Source organism: Heterocephalus glaber, unplaced genomic scaffold (genome assembly GCF_053883595.1).
Source record: "Heterocephalus glaber isolate CG9 unplaced genomic scaffold, H.glaber_assembly_v1.0 deba00000937, whole genome shotgun sequence".
Classification (NCBI taxonomy): domain Eukaryota; kingdom Metazoa; phylum Chordata; class Mammalia; order Rodentia; family Bathyergidae; genus Heterocephalus; species Heterocephalus glaber.
The window spans coordinates 4,826,974-4,845,362 of NW_028258173.1; the positions used below are offsets into that span (position 1 = coordinate 4,826,974).

The following is an 18,389-nucleotide window of genomic DNA, read 5'->3' on the forward strand; positions in this document are numbered from 1 at the left end:
TCACCCATCCACTTAGTTATCCATCCATCCACCCATCCACCACCCATCCATTCACCCATGCACCCACCCATCCATCTGTCCACCCACCTACCCACCTATCTACCCATCCCTCCCACAAGCCCACTCCTAATCTGGGACCAGTGGGCAGTGGGTGCAGCCACTGGTTTCTGAAGGTTCCAGAGCCAAGGTGGGTCCCACACACCTGTCTTCCTACCCCGCTCCCCAGGGCCTAACACAAACTCCACATCAGCAGGACACTGGATTGAGCAAAGGACTCGGCAACCAGTGGCAGAATGGGTACCAAGGAACTGGTACAGGCAGAATGCCAGTTACTTCTAAGCTTACACATCTTCTGGAGGTAGGGGAATTCCACGGAGCACCCCTGTTTTAGTTGAGCTCACTCCCGATATAAAGCAATACTGTGAGCGGCAGATGGGAGCATCCAGGGTTGGGTGGGGGAGGGCTCTGAGGAGAACCAGCTGAAGGGCTTAGTGCTTCTTCATTCACCCACCAAGCCCAGGAGGCAGGGGCTCCCCAATAGAGTCAGCAACAGCTGGATCCTTCAGCAGGGCCCTAGCCCCACCCCAGCTGCACTGTGACCATGTACGCAGAAGGGACACCAGCATCCTCCCTCTGGTGCCCACTGACTGATTTAACCCCTGCCCACTGCTCAGACATGAAGACCAGCCCAGGAAACTCTAGGATTCTGGGCCAGCCCTACTGGACAGAGGCTGCCCAGGGCCATATACCCAGGTGGTTGGAAAGGGCCGGGGTCTGGCTTCCAGAACTGATGGCTCCTCGCTTAAAACCAAAAGAGGGGGACCTGAAATGCGGCTCATGAGGGCTGTCCAGGGCTGGGGCGGCTGGGTGGGGCAGGCCCTGCTGCCAGGCTCTGCTCCTAAGGGCAGAAGAGCAAGTCTGGGGCTCCTGTCTCCAAGCCCAGGTCAACTCAGTGCTGCCGACGGCAGTGAACCCTTCGGCCAATCGGGAGACACGCTGCAGGCCATGACAATGACAGTCACCGCCCTCTGTCCCGCGCCCCACACGGTGCCATCACTGAACTGCTGGGCCGTCCAGCTGTGCAGGGCTGAGTGGCGTCAGCGACAGGCAGCCCTGTCCCTATGTCCAGGGTGCCCCGGTACAGAAACCACAGAGTGAGGATGGCCAGCCTGGCAGGGAAGACAGACCCAAGCATTCCCGGGCACTGAGTCACTTTCCACTGCGCCTTTGCGCTGCAAGGGTGCCAGGGACAGAGGCTCCCCTGTCCTCCCCGGGCCCAGCTGGACCCCCCCTCCCCCTGGCTTCCAGGCCAGAGTGCAAGCAAAGAGGATCATGCAGGCCAAGCCCCCAGGACATCTGATCCCTTTGCCGCCTCCACCCGGGTGGGGTGTAGAACCAGTAAGGAGGAAAAGAACATGTGTTTCTGATTTCTGGGTGGAATTTGTATTTTATTTACACTGGTTATTTATTCTGATTTCCCAAAATGGGCATCTGGTGCCAGGCAGCCCCTGGCACAGAGAAAATGGAAAGCATGCTCCACTAACAAGAATGGGAGAGGAGCTGAGATCCGCGGCACTCTATCAGCATGCCTGCCATCCCTGGAAAAGACCCGGGGCCTCAGCCCCGGGCCTGCATCCAAGGCATTTAGTGACTCTGCGTTCCAGTAGAGAACTGAGTTATTTTTATGTGATTTGAAAACAAAAAATTCTGGCCAGATGTGGTGGCCCACGCCAGTAATTCCACAACTTGGGAGGCTGAGGCAGGAGGATTGCTGTGAGTTCGAGGCCCGCCTGGGCTACATGGTGAGTTCAATAAATAAGAAGAAAAAAGAAAGAATTCGGAAGCTAGAGGAGACCGTATGAAACTGCTGTCTAGAGTCAGCTAGGACCAAATGATGGGAGTCCTCAGAGCCTTGGGAGGCAGGAAAGTCAGCAATCAGAGGTCAGGGTCCAAATGCACAGCTCCCAGCACATGGGCTATGATGCTCACTCTGATCCCAGCTCCCTCATAGGGCCCCTGGGGGTGGAGATGCTGCTGTTTCCTCCAGGGTCATTGAGATTAAGTGAAAAGAGCTAGGAGAAAGGGTTTTGGACGTGCTCACATAACGAACTGATAAACGTTTGAGGATAGATATGCTTGCCCCGATTTGAACATTACACAAGGCAATAATGTAGACGTGCATCAGGATAGCACACCATGGTCCTCAGTTTTAGTCCAGGGCTACAGCACAGTAGTAGAGTGAGCGCTTGGCATGTGCGAGGCCCTGAATTCAATCCCCAGCACTGCCCCCAAAAAGTACAACTTTGATACATCAGTTAAAAAAATTATTTTTAAATGTTACATAAGTGAGGCTGCATATTAGAAGCACTTGGTATTAACAAGAAAGGGAGAAATCTGGCACAAAATAAACACTCAAATATGATGTTATTAGAATAATTATATTCTATAACATTGTTATTATAATATTAGCCACGCACACCACCCCGGACACAGGGACCTATAATTAGGCTTCCCAGGACTGATGCACGCTAATAAAATATGAGTTCTAACCATGGTCCTTCAAGCGACAGCCCAGCACTGCTGCCCCCCAAAAGGGGCCCAGGAGTTTTACTCCACTCCCTCCTGATTTAGGGGAGTCAGATCCTTCCCGGCCCTTGGGGAGAGGGCACATTAAGGGAAAACGGGCAGTTTCCCCGATTCCAGGAAAACAGCATTTGGGGCTCCACCCTGGGTTCCCCACCAAGGGCTGCCGGGAGTCACCCTCCTCAAGTCCACTCACCTGGCCCAAGAACCCTAGGCTGGTGACAAACACCAGCAAAACCTACTAGGTCGAGGCTACAATATTAAAACACACTTCCGGTGAGCCAGGACCGAGGACAGCAGGAAGCATAATGGGGGCCCATGGCCGGCTAGCATCGCAAACGGAACGAAAACGCACCCCAGAAAGCCGAAGGAGGACGCCCGACACAAGCAGGCGAAGAAGCTCTCCTGACCTTGGTATTGGGGAGAAGCAGGGAGCCCAGGGGCCCTGGGGTGCATCTCCCTCCAGGACACCGCAGCGACCTGACGGGGGCACTGTCCTGACCCCCTGCCCCATTTCTGCACATGCGTCCCCCCCACTTGCCCTGCATCTGGGAGCCCAATACCTCCCCAAGGGGTTTCCCCCAGGCTCATCATGTGGGGATCCTGAAGAGTCGAGTCAGTCGGAGTGGAGGCCTTTTTATTGTTTTCTTTCACCTCATTTTTATGACAGAACCTGGTAAATAAAAGGTTGAAATGGTTGCTCAGGCATGGAGTACCTAAAAGGACTTGTGATTTGATGTATTACTGTCATCATCTTAATGACTGGGAGGACCAGGCACCATGTCTGTCTCCTCTGAGTGTCACTCCAGATCCTCACAGGTGCCCCTGTGATCCAGCACCGATGCTCCAAACCCGCCAGGGTCCCACACAGCTTCTTAATCCCGGGTGGGAGGTGACTCCGCTGCCACTGTCCCCACATTCTCTTCCTGTGCTGACAATGCACCAGGCCTGGACAGCCGTCCTCTACCAGAAGGCACTGTGCGGACTTGCTGTGCACAAACATCCATTTTCAATATTGACACAAGACGATCTACAGACAAAAATCAATGCCCAGGTCTTTCTTAGAGCTCACGACAGACCCTCAGGAAAGGAGGCGGCTCCCAGGGACCTCTGGCCGGGGAAGCCCTGTCTCTGCCCTGGCTGCCCTTTCTCCTCTGGGCTTGGGGTGGGGGCTCCGGGACAAACAGTCACCAGCCCCTTCTCCCTGTTTGCTCACAGAAGCAGCTCGATCAGAGTCAAGGGCTGCAGGTGGGCGTGAAGAGCGGATTCCAGGCTTATCACGAAGCCAGCTGCAAAGGACTCAGAGGAGGAGTTAACGTGCCCCTACCCCCTTCCCTGCTGCACAAATGTGTGCTGGGGAGGTGAGCCCAGCTGAGACCTTCCAGATGAGCCCCATCCCCCAGCACAGGTGACCTTTCCCACCCGTAAGGGGCCAACGCCTGTAGCTACAGATTACAGCAACTGCAAAAGTCAGTTTATTCGTCCACGAGGCAGGAATCCTTTGCCTTCTGATCATGGTCCTGCAGAAGATCAAACACTATCTCAGCAGAACCCACAGCCTGGAAGGCAAGTTCTGGACCCTTCTCCATCCCCACTATATATGAAGTGGAGGGCAGGCTTCCAGACCAGCATCTCCTGTGAAAGCCAACGGTCTGCCCACCTACACAAGGCCACACACACTGGTTCCACAGGTGCCCTTGGCCTGTGTCCACCACAGGGCCAGAGGCTGGAGAAAGCCCCCCAAAGGTGCTGCTGCCTCCTGGGCCCAGGCCTGTGTTTATGGGAGGAGAGAGAGAGGGCAAGGCTGCCACATGCCCTTACTATGGGAAGTGTTTCATCTTTCTGGGTCTTGGTTTTCACGTCTACAAAATGTAGTTGCTTGAAAATATTTATGGAACCCCTACTTTGCAACGGACACAAATGAAGAAGCCACGGATTCAGAGGTGACCAACGTGGCCAGGCCCCTCTCAGAGGGTATCGGGCTCACAGATGGGTATGGTGAGATCAGCACATCCAGATGTTTGTTCTGCCTGCATTGGCAGCTGGCATTCGAACAGCCAGGTGGCCACGCCCACCATGAGACATCAGCGCTCACCCAGGGTCTGCAGTCCCCTCCCTCAAAGGCTCACGGGTAGGCAGCTGGGCTCTGGGTGCCCCCCATAGAGGTGCCAGCGGAAATACAGGGCACTCACTTTAATTTGCATTTCAGATAATCAACAAATAGGTTTCATGGGACATACTCTTACAAAAATGAATTCTTGCTTATCTGAAATTCAAATTGAACTCATCATCTGAAGAGGCAGTGGGGTCTGAGACTGGACTGAGAAAAGAGCGGAGTGATGACTCCTTCAGCTCGCAGCTAACCAAGCCCTCGGCCTCCAGAAATGTCCCACGGTGGAGTGACCAAGGAGAAAAATGCAGGACTTGGGTCTCGCACTGAGTTGTGCAGGTCGGTCCAGCACTCGGGCCTCGGAGTCACACAGAGTGACTCACCGCAAGAGGTACAAAGTCAGAAGCCACCCAGAGAGCCTGCTCCAGGATGACCTCTCCCCCGGAGGACACCCACCAACCCGCAGCCAGGCATCATCAGGACACGGAGAACGAGGACCTCCCAAAGCCGGCCCATGGGTTGGGCTGTTTCCCTCCAGAGAAGCCAAACTGAAGGGGCCAGAAAGTGAGATGCAGGGAAAGACATAGCCAGAGGGAACAAGAGGGCCACTGACAGGAAACCCAGGGATCAGGCCAGCCAGCTTCTCCTTCCTGTGACCAGCATTCTCCAGGCCACCCGGGCCCATAGGGGCCCAGCGGAGAAGCTCTGGTCTAGTCCGGGCAGGGAGTGGGGAGCAGGGCTTTGAGAACAAGGAGAAAACTGTCCTGTTCCCATCACTGTGAGCTCCCCCATCCCCGGGACCCTCACAGTGGCTGTGGAGGGAAGGCTCCCGGGAGTCCTGAGGGACCCTTGAAACTCACTAGCATTCAGGGCCACACACCCCGCCTCTGGCCATTCTGCTATTGACTCAGTTCCCCAAGCAGATGTTTCTCTGGGGACATACGTGCCCTGGACCACAGTAAATGTCCCAGCCTGATGGCCAGCCGTATTTTTCATGACATTGACCTTGTGGTTGTCAGGCTCTTATGAACTTCGTGGTGTAAATCAATCTGACATTCTCAAGCTGTTTTAAATGTAAGAAGCAAAATCAACAAAAAAAAAAGAGAGAAAAAAAAGGAGCAAAATCCAAATGATGAATGCAAATTTGCAAAACACAGCAAGGACAGTCCCACTATTCCAGGGAGTTAAAATGTGGTAAGCACAATAGGCCCATCACCCACTGAAGGCTTATGGACACTGCGCTGGGCACTTGCGACTTTTGGGGGTAATACGTCCTCCTTTTGCAGATGAAATGACTGAGGTTAAGAGAGCGGGTCCTTAATCTTGACCCGGACTCCATTTTGACCTGTACTCCCTCCCTCTCCCCTACCCTGCTCCAGCCACTCTGGCCTTCTTGCTGTTTCTGGAACCTGCAGGCTTGCTCCTCCAAGATCTTTGTATGGCTGGCTCCTTCCTGTCTTCGGTCACCTTCTCTGTGACCTCTCACCACTCAATCTGAACAGCCATCAGCCAGTTCCTAGCAAACCACCGTATCCTAATTCTTTGCACAGCACTCAGTGCTGTTTGATTTTTTTTTTTGACAGATGGATGAATGGATGGATGGATGGATGGATGGATAGATGGATGGATGGGTTTTCTGTCTGCTTCACCTAAAACAGAAGCTCCGAGAAAGAAGGGAACTGCTTGTTCACCACTATCCCCAGGAGTTCTTGCTATTGTAGCTGGCATATAGCAGGTGCATTAGTCAATTGTCCCTATAACAAAATACCTGAGAAAACTGACTTAAAAAGAAGAAAAATTTATTTGGATTTGTGGTTTCCATCCATGGTCACTTGGCTCCATTGTTCTGGGCCCTCAGGGGAACACACATCAGGGCAGAGAGCATGTTGTGGAGCAAAGCTGCCACAGGAAGCAAAGAGAGAGAGAGAGAAGGGGCTGAGGTACCCATGTCCCCTTAAAGGGCCCGCCCCTAGTGACCTAAGGCCTCTCACTGGCCCCACCTCCTAGTAGTAGCACAACATGCTGCTGACCAGGTCTTTGGGGGACACTTAAGATCCAGATCATTCACCAGGTGCTCAACAAATACTTTTTAAAGAATGCAGAGCAAGAAGGAGACTTCAAGAACTACAGCTTTGTGTCCACAGTTCATCCCTGGCTTCTTCAGATGAGATGGAGACTTTCAGAGCACGACCACCACCCACTCAGGTGGCATCCCGTCCTCTCAGGCTGCTGTGACGGAACACCCTACACTGGGGGACGCCAGCAACAGAAACTGATCTCTCCAGTTCTGGAGGCCGAAAGTCCCAGGCCCATGTGCCACTCCCTTCTTCACTGTGTCCTCTCAGGGCCTTTTCTCCGTACACAAGTCCATGGAGAGAGAGGGGTCTTGGTATCTCTGCCCTTTCTTACAGGGACACCGGTCCTACTAGTTCAGGCCCCAGGTTGTGGAATGGGGAGACAGCAGCTCCGGTTTGCACACCCTGCCCTGGTCCTGCTTGGTCACCCTCTGCTCCTCACCTCCCTGCCCATCTTGTTGTGGCAAAGCAGCTGACCACTGCAGGCTGTGGGTCCAGGTCCCATGGTGCTTGGGACTGGGAGGAGGTGAGAAGGTGGGAGCAGGGGGAGGTCAGGGCATGCCACCCCCCCCCGGGAAAGTGTCCCCGCACCAGGGGTGGCCTTTGCTGTGACTTCAGCTCCTGCTTGGGAGCCTGCCTTTGTCTCAGCTCCCAGAAGGGACCCTGGCCCCTAATTGGTGGTGACAAGATTCCCTGACTCCAAGCCTCCGATCTGGGGCAGTGGGGGACCCCTGCTTAATAGCTAGTGCTAATTCTTCTACCACACCAAGGACACTTCACCCACACGGGTCCCACTCAGGGCATTCAGAGGGGCCCTAGCACCATGTCCACATGGCCAAAAACTTTTTATAAAATTCACAAGATGGAAAATATTTGAACTACAATTGGTTAAAGTCGCAGTTTTCTACCGCGAGTTCCTGCCCAGCATACCTCCTCCTGGGTGAGATGGCAGTGAAGGGTGGCCAGCATCTGGGAACTCCTGCCAAGGAGTAGCTGAATTGGAGACGTGTTTAGCTTGGCTTGAATGGGGTATATTTATGTCCTTCCCAGCTATTTCCATGTGTAGCTCAGTGACTGCTCGGCATCCCAAGGTGGAAATGGATTCCAGGAACGCTCGTTCCTCGCCCAGATCCAGTTCCAACTACCGTGCAGAATCCAAAACCATCAGACATGAACATGTCCTGCAGTGCCTGGCGCCGGAAAAATGTGGGCAGTGCGGAGCAGCAGGGTTTGAAATGCACAAAGCCAGGAGCAAATCTATGGAAAATTATTCCAACCATCAGAGGTAAGCTGTTAGTGAAGGATTCAGTTCTCTTCCATGCCAAGTCAAAACAGAATGTCTCACTGATCAGAAGTACAAGCAGTGATGCACCAGGTCAGTTAGAAAGGCCTCATCCCTCGCTGTTGCATTCTTGATGGGAATCGGCTCAAACACAGCTTAGGAGAAGGCTTGTATGTGTAGGACAAGAACATGTTGCAGAGGCTGGGGATGTTGCTCAGTGGTAGAGTGCTTGCCTATCATGTGTAAGGCCCTGGATCCCACCCCCAGCGCGTGCGCACGCACGCGCACACACACACAAACACACAATGTAGCAGTGCCATGACACAAACTGTGTTAACCTCCACTGTGTGTGTGGGGGGGGGTACTGGACATCAAACCCAGTACCTCTGGACAAACTCCCCAACCATTAAATTTTTTTTTTTTTAGACAGAGTTTTGCTAAGTAGTTCAGGCTAACCTTGAACTCACTATGTAACCCAGGCTGGCCTCAAACTTGTGGCAATCCTTCTGCCTCAGCATCCTAAGTACTGGGATTACTGGGGTGTACCCCATGCCCAGCTAATTTTGTTTTGAGACAGGCCATTCCAAAGCTCCCCAAGGTGGACTTGAACTTGCAATCCTCCTGCCTCAGCCTCCCAAGTAGCTGGGATTACAGGTGGGCATCAATGCATCCAGCTAATCTCCATTTATTTAGGCATCCCAGCTACCAAAAATGAAAAGTAAAACTTGACCACTTATCTTTGTATTCTCTCAATAGAAAATGATATTACAAGATTCTCATATAAAGTAGTGCCAAAAAAAGGTAGAAAAAATACTACCTTTGGAGACACAATAGGGAGTCAGTCTATTGATACTTTCCGGATTTTGTGACGCTTATGATACTTGATAGCAGATTTACAATGAGGGCTGACAATATATAATATGTATAATATGATCATCATTATTTAGAATAAGAGAGACAATAACAAATTGTAAATTTTACTAGTTTTTTTGCTTTTGGTGGTGGTTCTGAAGATACAATCTGAGGCATCCTGCACACTTGTTCTTGTCTCTAAGGAGCTGGATAAGCCCCACACAACCTGCATTATCCCCAGTGGCTTCTCTGCCTCCTATTGGCTTTTTAGCTACTCCATCATCTGTGGAGAAAACTCCCTCCAGCTAAGCCCTTCTGTTCCAAATCTCCAAGGGGTCCCTTTGTCCTTGCTGGACCCCAGTACACAGCCAAGAACAAGCCACACACAGAACTGAGCCCACCACAGGGAAGCAGTAAGCAAGCGATCAGAGCCCCTGAGTACCCCAAAGAGCTGCAGGCAGGGGCCCCAGAGCACAGGATTCTGCTCAACAGACACCCAAGTCTCCCACGAGGTGGGCCTCTCCGTGCCACCTTGATCAGGTCACTGGGCCGCACACGGGAATGGATCATGGAGAGGTACAGGACTGGCCAGAACCATGGGAGGATGATGCGTCCTGGGGATCAAAACAGTGACAGCCCTGTTGGCTCTCTTGAGCAACTAGAAATGTTCTAGAAGAAATGGGTGCACGAATTAGGGATTGGCAGAACGAGCGGTCACTGGCTAAGGTAGCTGGGTCACCCGGGGGCCCAGCCCAACTCCCAGACTGGTATTCATTCGGGCTGGCCTAGGGAAACAGAGCCCACTCCTGGGGTACAGGCGCGCCTGCGGGGCCAGGGAAGGGGCCACGTGCTAAACGGCAGGTGGCATTTTCTGTCCATTAGATGTCTTAATAAAATGCTGTGGTCCTTTTATGGTTTTATGGGCAACTCCAGGAATGCTAGAGCAGAGATTCACCCTGGCTAATGTCTTCTGAAATTAGCTATCCAGAGACATTCACACACACACACACACACACACACACACACAGAGCCTCACTGTAACTGTTACTGAAGACAGAAACAACTGAAAAGCAAGTGGACCCAAGAATTTATTTGAAGACAGCAAGCACCCAGGTTGAAGCTGGCTTCCAATCAGCCCATGACTCAGAGCTGTGAGGTGCAGCCACAACATCAGGGTCAGCACGGCTCCACACCCACCTTGCAGGGTCACGGCCCACATGGTCAGGAGCACAGTCCACAGCCCACGGCAGCAGGCCCTTTCCAAAAGCTGCTGCGAGCACGGGTCAACAAGTTATGGGCCACCCAGTCCAAAAAGCCATGAAAGTGGTAATTATGGGCATCCCTGAGATCTGATTTCCAGTGAAAAGAGCAGAATTAAACATTATTTCTATGTGTAATACACAACTCTGAAAACATGTTCTATATCTCTGATAATTAAATGACTTGCGGTGCACATGTAGGGACAAGACCTGAAGGGAACTCAAAAGGAAACACTACAATCCCCGGGATGGCTGCATTTTCCCTCTCAGCTTCCCGATCCCACTATTTGACAATAAGTAACAGAATACAATTGACACCAGCCAACCCTAAAGACAAAAAGCCAAAGGAAGAATAGACACACAGTGTGTTTATGGTGCAGAAAATTTTCCTTAAAAGAAGAGAAACAGTGATGCCAAGGCCTGGCAGGGAAGGGTTAACTCCCAGCTATCAGGAAGCTCTGCTATCTGGAATGACATGACGCATGCCCGTAGCTGAAGGTGGCCCACCTTGGCCTGGGAGGCAGCGTGATACCAACATTGGTGAGAAGTCACCTCCCCTCCTCTCCTCCTTCTCCTCCTCCTCCTCCTCCTCCTCCTCCTCCTCCTCCTCCTCCCCTCCTCCTCCTCCTCCTCCTCCTCCTCCTCCCCCTCTTCCTTAGCTCTTGTTCCACCCCTGGTGCCCCTTGGTGTCTACACACCTGGGCCACCTCCCCCCAACACGCACTGAACCGTAATGGCTGCAGAGCCCAAGGAAGGTAATTGTTCGTGAATTCTGCAGACGACTGCCCCTGCCCCTCCGTGTTGAGTCCTTAGCAGGCTGGAAGATGACAGAGGTTGGATTTAACCCACTTCCAAGCGGATAGGGTTACGGGGTGTTATCCCCCTGCTGGGACCTGACTCTGATGGAAACAGGAGCTGTAATTTATGGGAAGCCTGTGTAAAGAGGCCCCAGGATGCGGGAGCCCATTGATCTGCAGCACAAGGCCCGGCAACCTGCCAGCTCTCCCGGCCCAGCCCCACCAGGTAACCGCACTTACCTGGAGCCCGGCTCGGATCAGGCAGTCACCGCTGCCCCAACACGCCCGGCCCAGGGAGGACCAGGTGCCCAGACACAGTGCTCAGTGCCTTCCTGGGCTGCTGTGGCCCATTCCAAGGCTCCCAGATGCAGGGTTAGGGGGACCAGAGGGCCCCGGCCATGGCCTAGGCTTCACCAGAGGCCTGGGAGGGACAAGGCGTCCCCAGGAGCCAGGAAGAGGGCAACACAGCCCACCTTGGCAGAGACTGAAGCCATGCGCACAGCCAGGAAGGGAGGTGCCCCTGCCTGGGCCCCTCCTTTCAAAGCCCAGGCCAAGTAGTGCAGGAGGCACTGGTGAGTCTGCAGCTCAGGAAAGATCTTTCAGGACCTCCGCTCCCCTACCCCGGCACTCCAGGGCGCACAGGGGACACTGGGACTTGAAGGACGACCTGGGTCCCTGCCAGAGAGGGCAAGCAGCCCGGGTCCAAGGGTCACCCTGTGACCCAAAGCGGGGATTGTCTTTTGCTCCCCTGCTGCTCCTGTTTCCTGTCCTGGAGGCTTTCAGGCTGCCAACTGTCACGCTTCGGAGAACCAGGTCAGAGGAGGCCCAGGACAAAGCTCAGTTGTTGCAATGCTGCCAGGAGGCCACTGACAGGCAAGATACCCAGGGAGCTGCCATAGCCTCTCCAATAGCTGCTCAGTGTCCCCTTCAGAGCGGCTTCGAATGGGCCTGGGCCCAGAGTGGGGTGAGGGAGATAAGGCAGAGAGAAACCGGGCTGGGAGCAGAGCAGCCACTCCCCTCAGGGACCCAAGGCCAGGCCACCCTGGAGAGCCAGTGCCAAGAGCCACCAGGGTGCAGCCAGCACAGGGCCTGGCACTCAGGGTGCCCTGCAGATGGTTCGGGAACAAATGACTGAATCCACACAAAGAGTCAAAATGGGCCAGGACCTCAGGAGACCGGGCACAGCTGTCCCATCAGGGAAGGGGCCGGGGTGACCAGCCTACCTACCACAGGACACTTCACTGCGTCCAGGGTCTGACTGTCACGGGACTCAGCGCCTGGCACCATGGCGGCTCCCCATCAGGCCTCTGCACCCACCAAGCTGTCTTTGGTGCCTTTGGTCCAAGCTTCCAGATCAGGAGACCCCTGGCAATTGCCAAGGGGACTCTGCTGGCCTTCTCTCCAGGAGACCCCTCAGCACAGTGAGGCCATAAATCTGTGTGCTTTGGACACGCCCCTGGGAGCTTCACGGAACCCCAGGTCCCCTATTAATCCCCTGACAACAGCCTAGCCTGGGAGGTTTCTAAAGTAACAGCCCTAACAAACAGAGGTAGAGGAAGCCAGCCAGTCACCTCCTTCTCTGCCTCACAGGCTCACACCCCTGAGGCCTGGGACCTCAATCAGGAGTCCTCTCCCCTCCTACATCCCCAGGGCCAGCTGGATCCACCCAGGATCTGCTGCTCAGGGTTCTCTCAAGGCCCGGCTTGCCCTGGTGTGTCCTGAACTTTCCTTATCAGGGACATCTTAAGCAAACTGCAGAGCCCACAACACTGCCCAGGGACAAACATGCAGAACAAGGGACTGCCTCTGGTCCAGCCGTGTGGGGCCCTCAGGGCAGCCTGGGATGGGCAGGACAATCTCCAAAGTGGGCAGGCTCCCACCAGGAGGGGGACAAACAATGCCTCCTTCTGTGGATCAGCAGGTAGGACAACTCTGCAGACTCCTACCTGGGAACTCCAAACACATGCATGGCCCCCATGTCCACCCACAACGTGGACTCCAGACTGCTGCTCCTAAGTGACCATCCCATGTCCCCTCTTCTCCTGTCCTGGCTTGCTCTAGTCACACAGGGGTTTCAGAAGCTGTCTGAAGCCCAGGTGCACCACACTCAGCTCTCGGACCCCCTCAGCAGGCTGACCATTGCATAGATGGGTGGGTCTGGGTGAGTGGGCAGGGTGGGGTGACCGGCCGTCCATCCACACCTGCACCCAGGACTTGGGCTCAGCCAGCTCTCACAACTGGGGGCCTGGGGGATGGCATGAGTCCCAAGGAGCCATAGAATAGCTGCAGCGGGAGGCTCTTTCCTTCCTGCCAGGTCCCCTGAACGCACCACAGCAAACAAGCTTGGACAAGAGGTAGCAGGAACAGGCACAGAGCTGCAAGTGGAGAAGAGGCAGGAGCCCTGCGTTCACGCCCTTCCCTCCCTGTCACCGGGGAGCTGACTCGGAAGTGCTCCTGGAGGCCAAGATCCTCACTCTTCCCAAGAGCCAGTCCTGGGCCCCTGGCTGGGGTAGGGGCCCATGTCCTCACTGACAGCCTTGCATGCAGTCCCGTCCTGTCCAAGCTGCTTCCTCTGGGTGCAGCCTCCTCCCAGCCAAGACATCACAGAGGTGACCAGAGCACGGAGCCCGGCCAGCAGCCTTTTGGGAGCCTCCTGACCCCCATAAAGGATCCCAGAGTGATTCCCAGGGGCACACACAGACAGGTCCCTCATTCCAGAGGCTCCCAGGCCTCAGCTCAGTCCCCTGCCACCTGTCACTGGGGATTGGCAGGGAAGCCAGGACACTGACAGGGAGGTTCCACGGGACCCACATACACCAGAGGCCCAAGCTCCATTGCCAGGGACAGGAAGGGAACACGAGGGGGCTGGGCTGGGCTGGGTAAGGGGAGACAGGAAGTTCATGGAGTATCCTACCTGGGTGATGCAGCCCCCACCCCATCAATCATCATGAATACGACAGTGGCTACAAGTCACAGAGCAGGCACTTCCAAGCCTACTCATGTACGGAGTCACTTAACTTCACAGCAACTTAGCATCATTCTGTTTAACAAATGAGCAAACAAGACACATGAGGTTAAGTACCTCATCTCCATGGCGGAAGGCAGCAGCCTGAGACTTCATTCCAAAACCCTGGTGACTCTAGGTACACACACTTGGCTACTGGGCCACACCACTCAGAGCCTCCTGTGACCCTGCCCCATTGGGGGGACAAGTGAGGTGCATCAAAGAAAAAGCCCAGAGCCACAGGGGCTGCCATCAAGAGTCCATCCCTGCCCCCTGCACCCTGCTGTAGCCCCACCTGGCCTTGGCTGGGAAGACCCTCTTCATTCTCCACCCGATTCCTTGTTCCCTGAGGTTCAGCTCCATCTCACCTCCCCTAAAAGCTCCCACCCCTTCCCGGGCCTCCCTCGCATCTGCAGCCTGTCATGCTCGGAGGCAGAGGTGGCAATGAGCCAGGTCACACCTGCACCCTCCTCTTGTTGCCAGCTCAGTGCCTTGTCCAGCTCTGTCCCCAACATGTAACTCGTGCTTGGTCAGCCCGGTACTTCTCACTCTGGGCTGAAATTCAGAGGCGCTGCTGGGAACAGCAGGCTAAACACTCTGTGTATTTCCAAGTCCATAAATAGGTCCAGAAGCTCTAATCCCACTCAGTCTAGGGGAAAAAATAAAACCCTTCCTGGTTGCCCTTGGATTCTCAGACTAGGGAGATTTCTAACATTCTTTGCTACTTTCCTAAATTTCACAGCCTTGGTGGCTGTGGGACTCACAACACAGGGCCAAGAGCCCCCCTCCCCAGCAGCACCACCCCGTACAACTGCAACCCAGTGACCCAGAGCACCTGGGATCACTGCCAGGTGGGGAACAAACTGGAAAGGGTCCAGGCCCACCCTCTGCCCATCGCATGGGGGGGCCCCACCCCTTTAGGTAAACAGAAGGAGCCACGGAGCCTGCTTTTAAGCGAGTTGATTGCTACTCACCCCATAAACTCTACTACTTCCACCTACTGCAACAAGTTTCATCCTTTAAAACAGATGCACCTGTGTGGGAGTGGGTCACCGTGGGAGAGGAGAGCAGGGAGCAATGGCTGGTCCCCTCCTCCTAAGAAGCCCCAGACTCAGGGACTTCAACCCTGCTACAGCAGAGGCCCTTCTGGGGTCCCTTGGGGGAAATGCCAAGGGCCTAAGACCTGGGAGGATCTGGACACCCATCAACCAGACCCCCAGTGGGAGATAAAGGGTAAGAAACCCAAGCCAACAAAAAACACAGTCCCCTCCAGGCCAGAGAGCCCAGGAAAATCTCGGGTGGCCTGTGATGCCCACAACCATCCCAAGCATCTGCAGCATGTTGGGGAGAGAGGGAGGCCCAGTATCAAACCCAGGCCTATGCCACCTGGAAGCTCTCTCCCCTCAACCCCACAGTGCATGAGCTCCAGAGACAGAGCTGTCTATGCTCAGTGTCCGAAGGGCATGTTTGCAACTCAGACTCAGACTCGGACTCGAACGCTGAAATCCTAAGCTGCTGACCCAGAAGGGAATTTAGGGGAAGTTCTGAAAGGTCCTCTTTGAGACAAGGTATTCTTTATTAAGTAAATAAAAAATAAATAAAAAATAAAAAAAAAATAAGTATTTTTGTTTCTGAATGTGGAAAGCAGGAGGAAACAGAAAATAGCCCCAAGGCAGAAGGGTGGCCTGAATGACTTCTCCAGCTCCAACTAAGTTAGGCCCTTGATTCTGTACTCTTATCGATAAAAATTAATTCATGGGGTCCTTGGCAGAAAGCTTCACGTTCAAATGGGTAAAAGGAGGAACAGGAACAGAAGGCCTTGGGGTCAGCATAGGTGGAAAAGCTGTTTATTGTTCAAGGATTGAAGAAGACCAAGGATTCCGCCTGGATCACGAGGAAGGTAGAGAGGAAAAGAAAGGAGAGCAGGATGGCCCTTAATGCGGCCTCCGTGGCCCACATGTGAAAGGGGGCTGCTGAGCATGAGCATGACGAGGGCGTCAGCAAGGCCCCCGAGCGTCGAGAGCCAAGGCAGGGCCCCTGCACCTGGGTAAGGTGGCACCCGCTGCAGTGTGGTTAGAATGTCAGCCGGCTGACGGCACCGAGAGACCCAAAGGGTGAAACCAAGTTGCCAAACGGGGCGCTGCAGCACGGTCCCGTTACCCACCAGGTGGAGGGCTCTGAAGAGCGAGGAAAGGATGCTGCGGCCTGGGCCACCGGGCCTGGAGGCTGCCGCGGGGAGACGCCGCCACCGCCCAGACTCACACTGGGCCCAAAGCAGCGACGCAGGGGGCGGGGGGCGCCTGGAAGTCCGTGAGTCTTTCCAGGGGCCAGGAGGCCGCGACCCCCAGAGCAGCCCCTCAGACACCTGAGCCGGTAGGGGCTGGCGGACTGGCGACAGGGGACCCTCAGCCAAGGCCAGAAGTGGCACCAGCCCCGCGCCCCCCCCCACCCCGAGTCGGCAGGGGAGCGGCTGGGGCATGGGAGCGGCTGCGCCGAGCCAAAGAGAGCGAGGCCGAGTGCGTCTGCCCCGGCTCAGCGCCCCGGGGGCCCGCGGACCTGACCGTGGGGAGGGCTGCGTCCACCGAGGCGGCCGGAGCTCGTCCTGGCAGCATCGATCTGGGTGTTTCCGCCGCCGGGGACCCGCTCGGCTCCTGGGTGGCCCCGACCGCTCCGGCCACCAGCGCGCAGGTGAGCAGCGCGCGTGCGGGACCCCGACTCCTCCCCACGCCGGGCGCGGCGCCCACCTGAGTACGACTTCTTCATGGTGCCGCCTCGGCGCTCCCAGGAAAGTGTGGCGGCGAGGCCGCGGGGCGCGGGCTCCTGGGTCGCTGATCCCGGGCTCGGGGAGGCGGGAGGCGGGAGGAGGGGCCCGGCTGGCCCCGCCCCGCCCCCCCGAGGTGCGCGCCCCGCCCCGGCGCGCGCTGCACCTGGTGGGGCGCTCGGCCACGCGGCGGGGAGGGCGCGGATCGGCCGGGTCCCGCCGCGGCGCTCCTGGTCTGACCCGGAGTCGCCGCCGCTTGGCGTCCGAAGTCCGGGTGGTGCGCGGGGTCCCCCCCCCGCTGGAAGTGCGAGTGGAGGAAGCGCGCAGCAGCCCCCCGGGACCGGGTGGCAGCGGGGCGGGCACGCTGGTTTAGTAAAGTGGGTACCGCGCCCGCCCCGCTGCTTTCTGAAAACCCAAAGTGCAGACTGTACTGCCGATCCCGGGCCTCAGTCTGCGCCTCTGTGAAATGGGTGCGTTGCGCCTGATGACAGTTTCTGTGCCGTGAGACACACTGACATCTGTGCTGGGCGGTGTCGAGGGGCAAACACCGAGACCCGTGCCTACATCTCGGGTGACTTACACAGCGATGCATACAAGAATTTGCTTTATTTTCCCATTCTTGCCAGTTGGGTTTGTTTTTTCCATCCTAAAAGTTTTTGGGGTTTTTTAATGGGCATAGGAGAAAGTGACTAATTGTGTCCGGAAGGTGGTGAAAGAGTGTTATTGAGGTGGTGCCAAAACAGGATTTTAAAGAATCCGTAGGAATTTGCCAGGTAGCCAAGGTGACGGGAAGGCCGCCCGTTCCTGGCAGCGGGCTGGGCGCGGCTCCGGGTGCGGTGGATGGGGGAGCCGGGTCCCCGCCTGCCCGCCTCGCCCAGGGGAGACAGCAGCGCTGGGGCGCTGCACAGGGAGCATGGGCGAATTCCCTGCAGGGACGCTGCCTTCCGGTGTCCCCAAAGCCCGCGGGGGACTGTCCACTCCACACCGCAGGAAATCCCCTTCCCTTTTCCCTCACCTTTCCCTTCCTCGGAATCCCAGAAGCCAAGTTACTTCCAGCGGAGTGTGGGAAACTTGTTTGCAGTAGAAAGAGGTGCGGGCCCCAGTGGCTTCCATGCCACCTGCCTCCCTTCTAACACAATCTGCCCAGCCACACCCTAGCCAGGCCCCTGGCCCCGAGCGGGGCAACACCGATTCCAGGGGGGTCCCGTGCTTGTCTGGGGGCTGGAGGCTCCTGAGGCTGAGGAGGGAGGAGATGTAGGGAGGCGAAGCCACAGGCCCTGCAGTTTGGATGACTGGTGGCCGGCTCTCCCGGATTCTGGGGTATCACACCGGCTCTCACGGTTACCCTCAGATCAAGCTGAAATGCTTGTGCTCGGACCTGACCGATAAGCATTATGACACAGTATTCCAAAATCCAAGGGAGCATTTCTTCCAGCCACTCAGGAGGCTGAGGCACAGGATCTCCAGTCGAAGGCCACTTTGGACAACAGACCCTGCCTCAAATTAAAAATTTTTAAAGGGCTGGGAGTGTAGCTCAGTGGCAGAGCACTTCCCTATCATGGGTTCCATCGCTGGCACTAAACACAAAAATTAACAAGGCAAAAACCTTAGAGAAAAAAAATTATAATAGGGGAAACTGGTGGGGGGGTGTATAAGTTTTGTGGGT

The 18,389-nt window shown here is 55.6% G+C and overlaps 1 protein-coding gene across 4 annotated transcripts in view; it reads right to left on the bottom strand.

Annotated features, from left to right (window-relative positions):
• Window positions 1–16,842, bottom strand: part of Septin9 (septin 9) — a 167,579-nt gene extending 150,737 nt beyond the window's left edge. The window contains exon 1 of one of the 4 annotated variants that reach the window (XM_004860792.3): window positions 16,707–16,842. In XM_004860792.3, coding sequence (XP_004860849.1) covers window positions 16,707–16,725 — 19 coding nt within the window. In that variant the 5' untranslated portion in view covers window positions 16,726–16,842. Of the gene's footprint in view, window positions 1–11,198; window positions 11,604–16,706 lie in introns of those variants that run through there. The other 3 variants (XM_004860795.3, XM_087208407.1, XM_087208406.1) reach the window with 3 other exon arrangements.
• Between the last annotated feature and the right edge of the window lie 1,547 nt (window positions 16,843–18,389).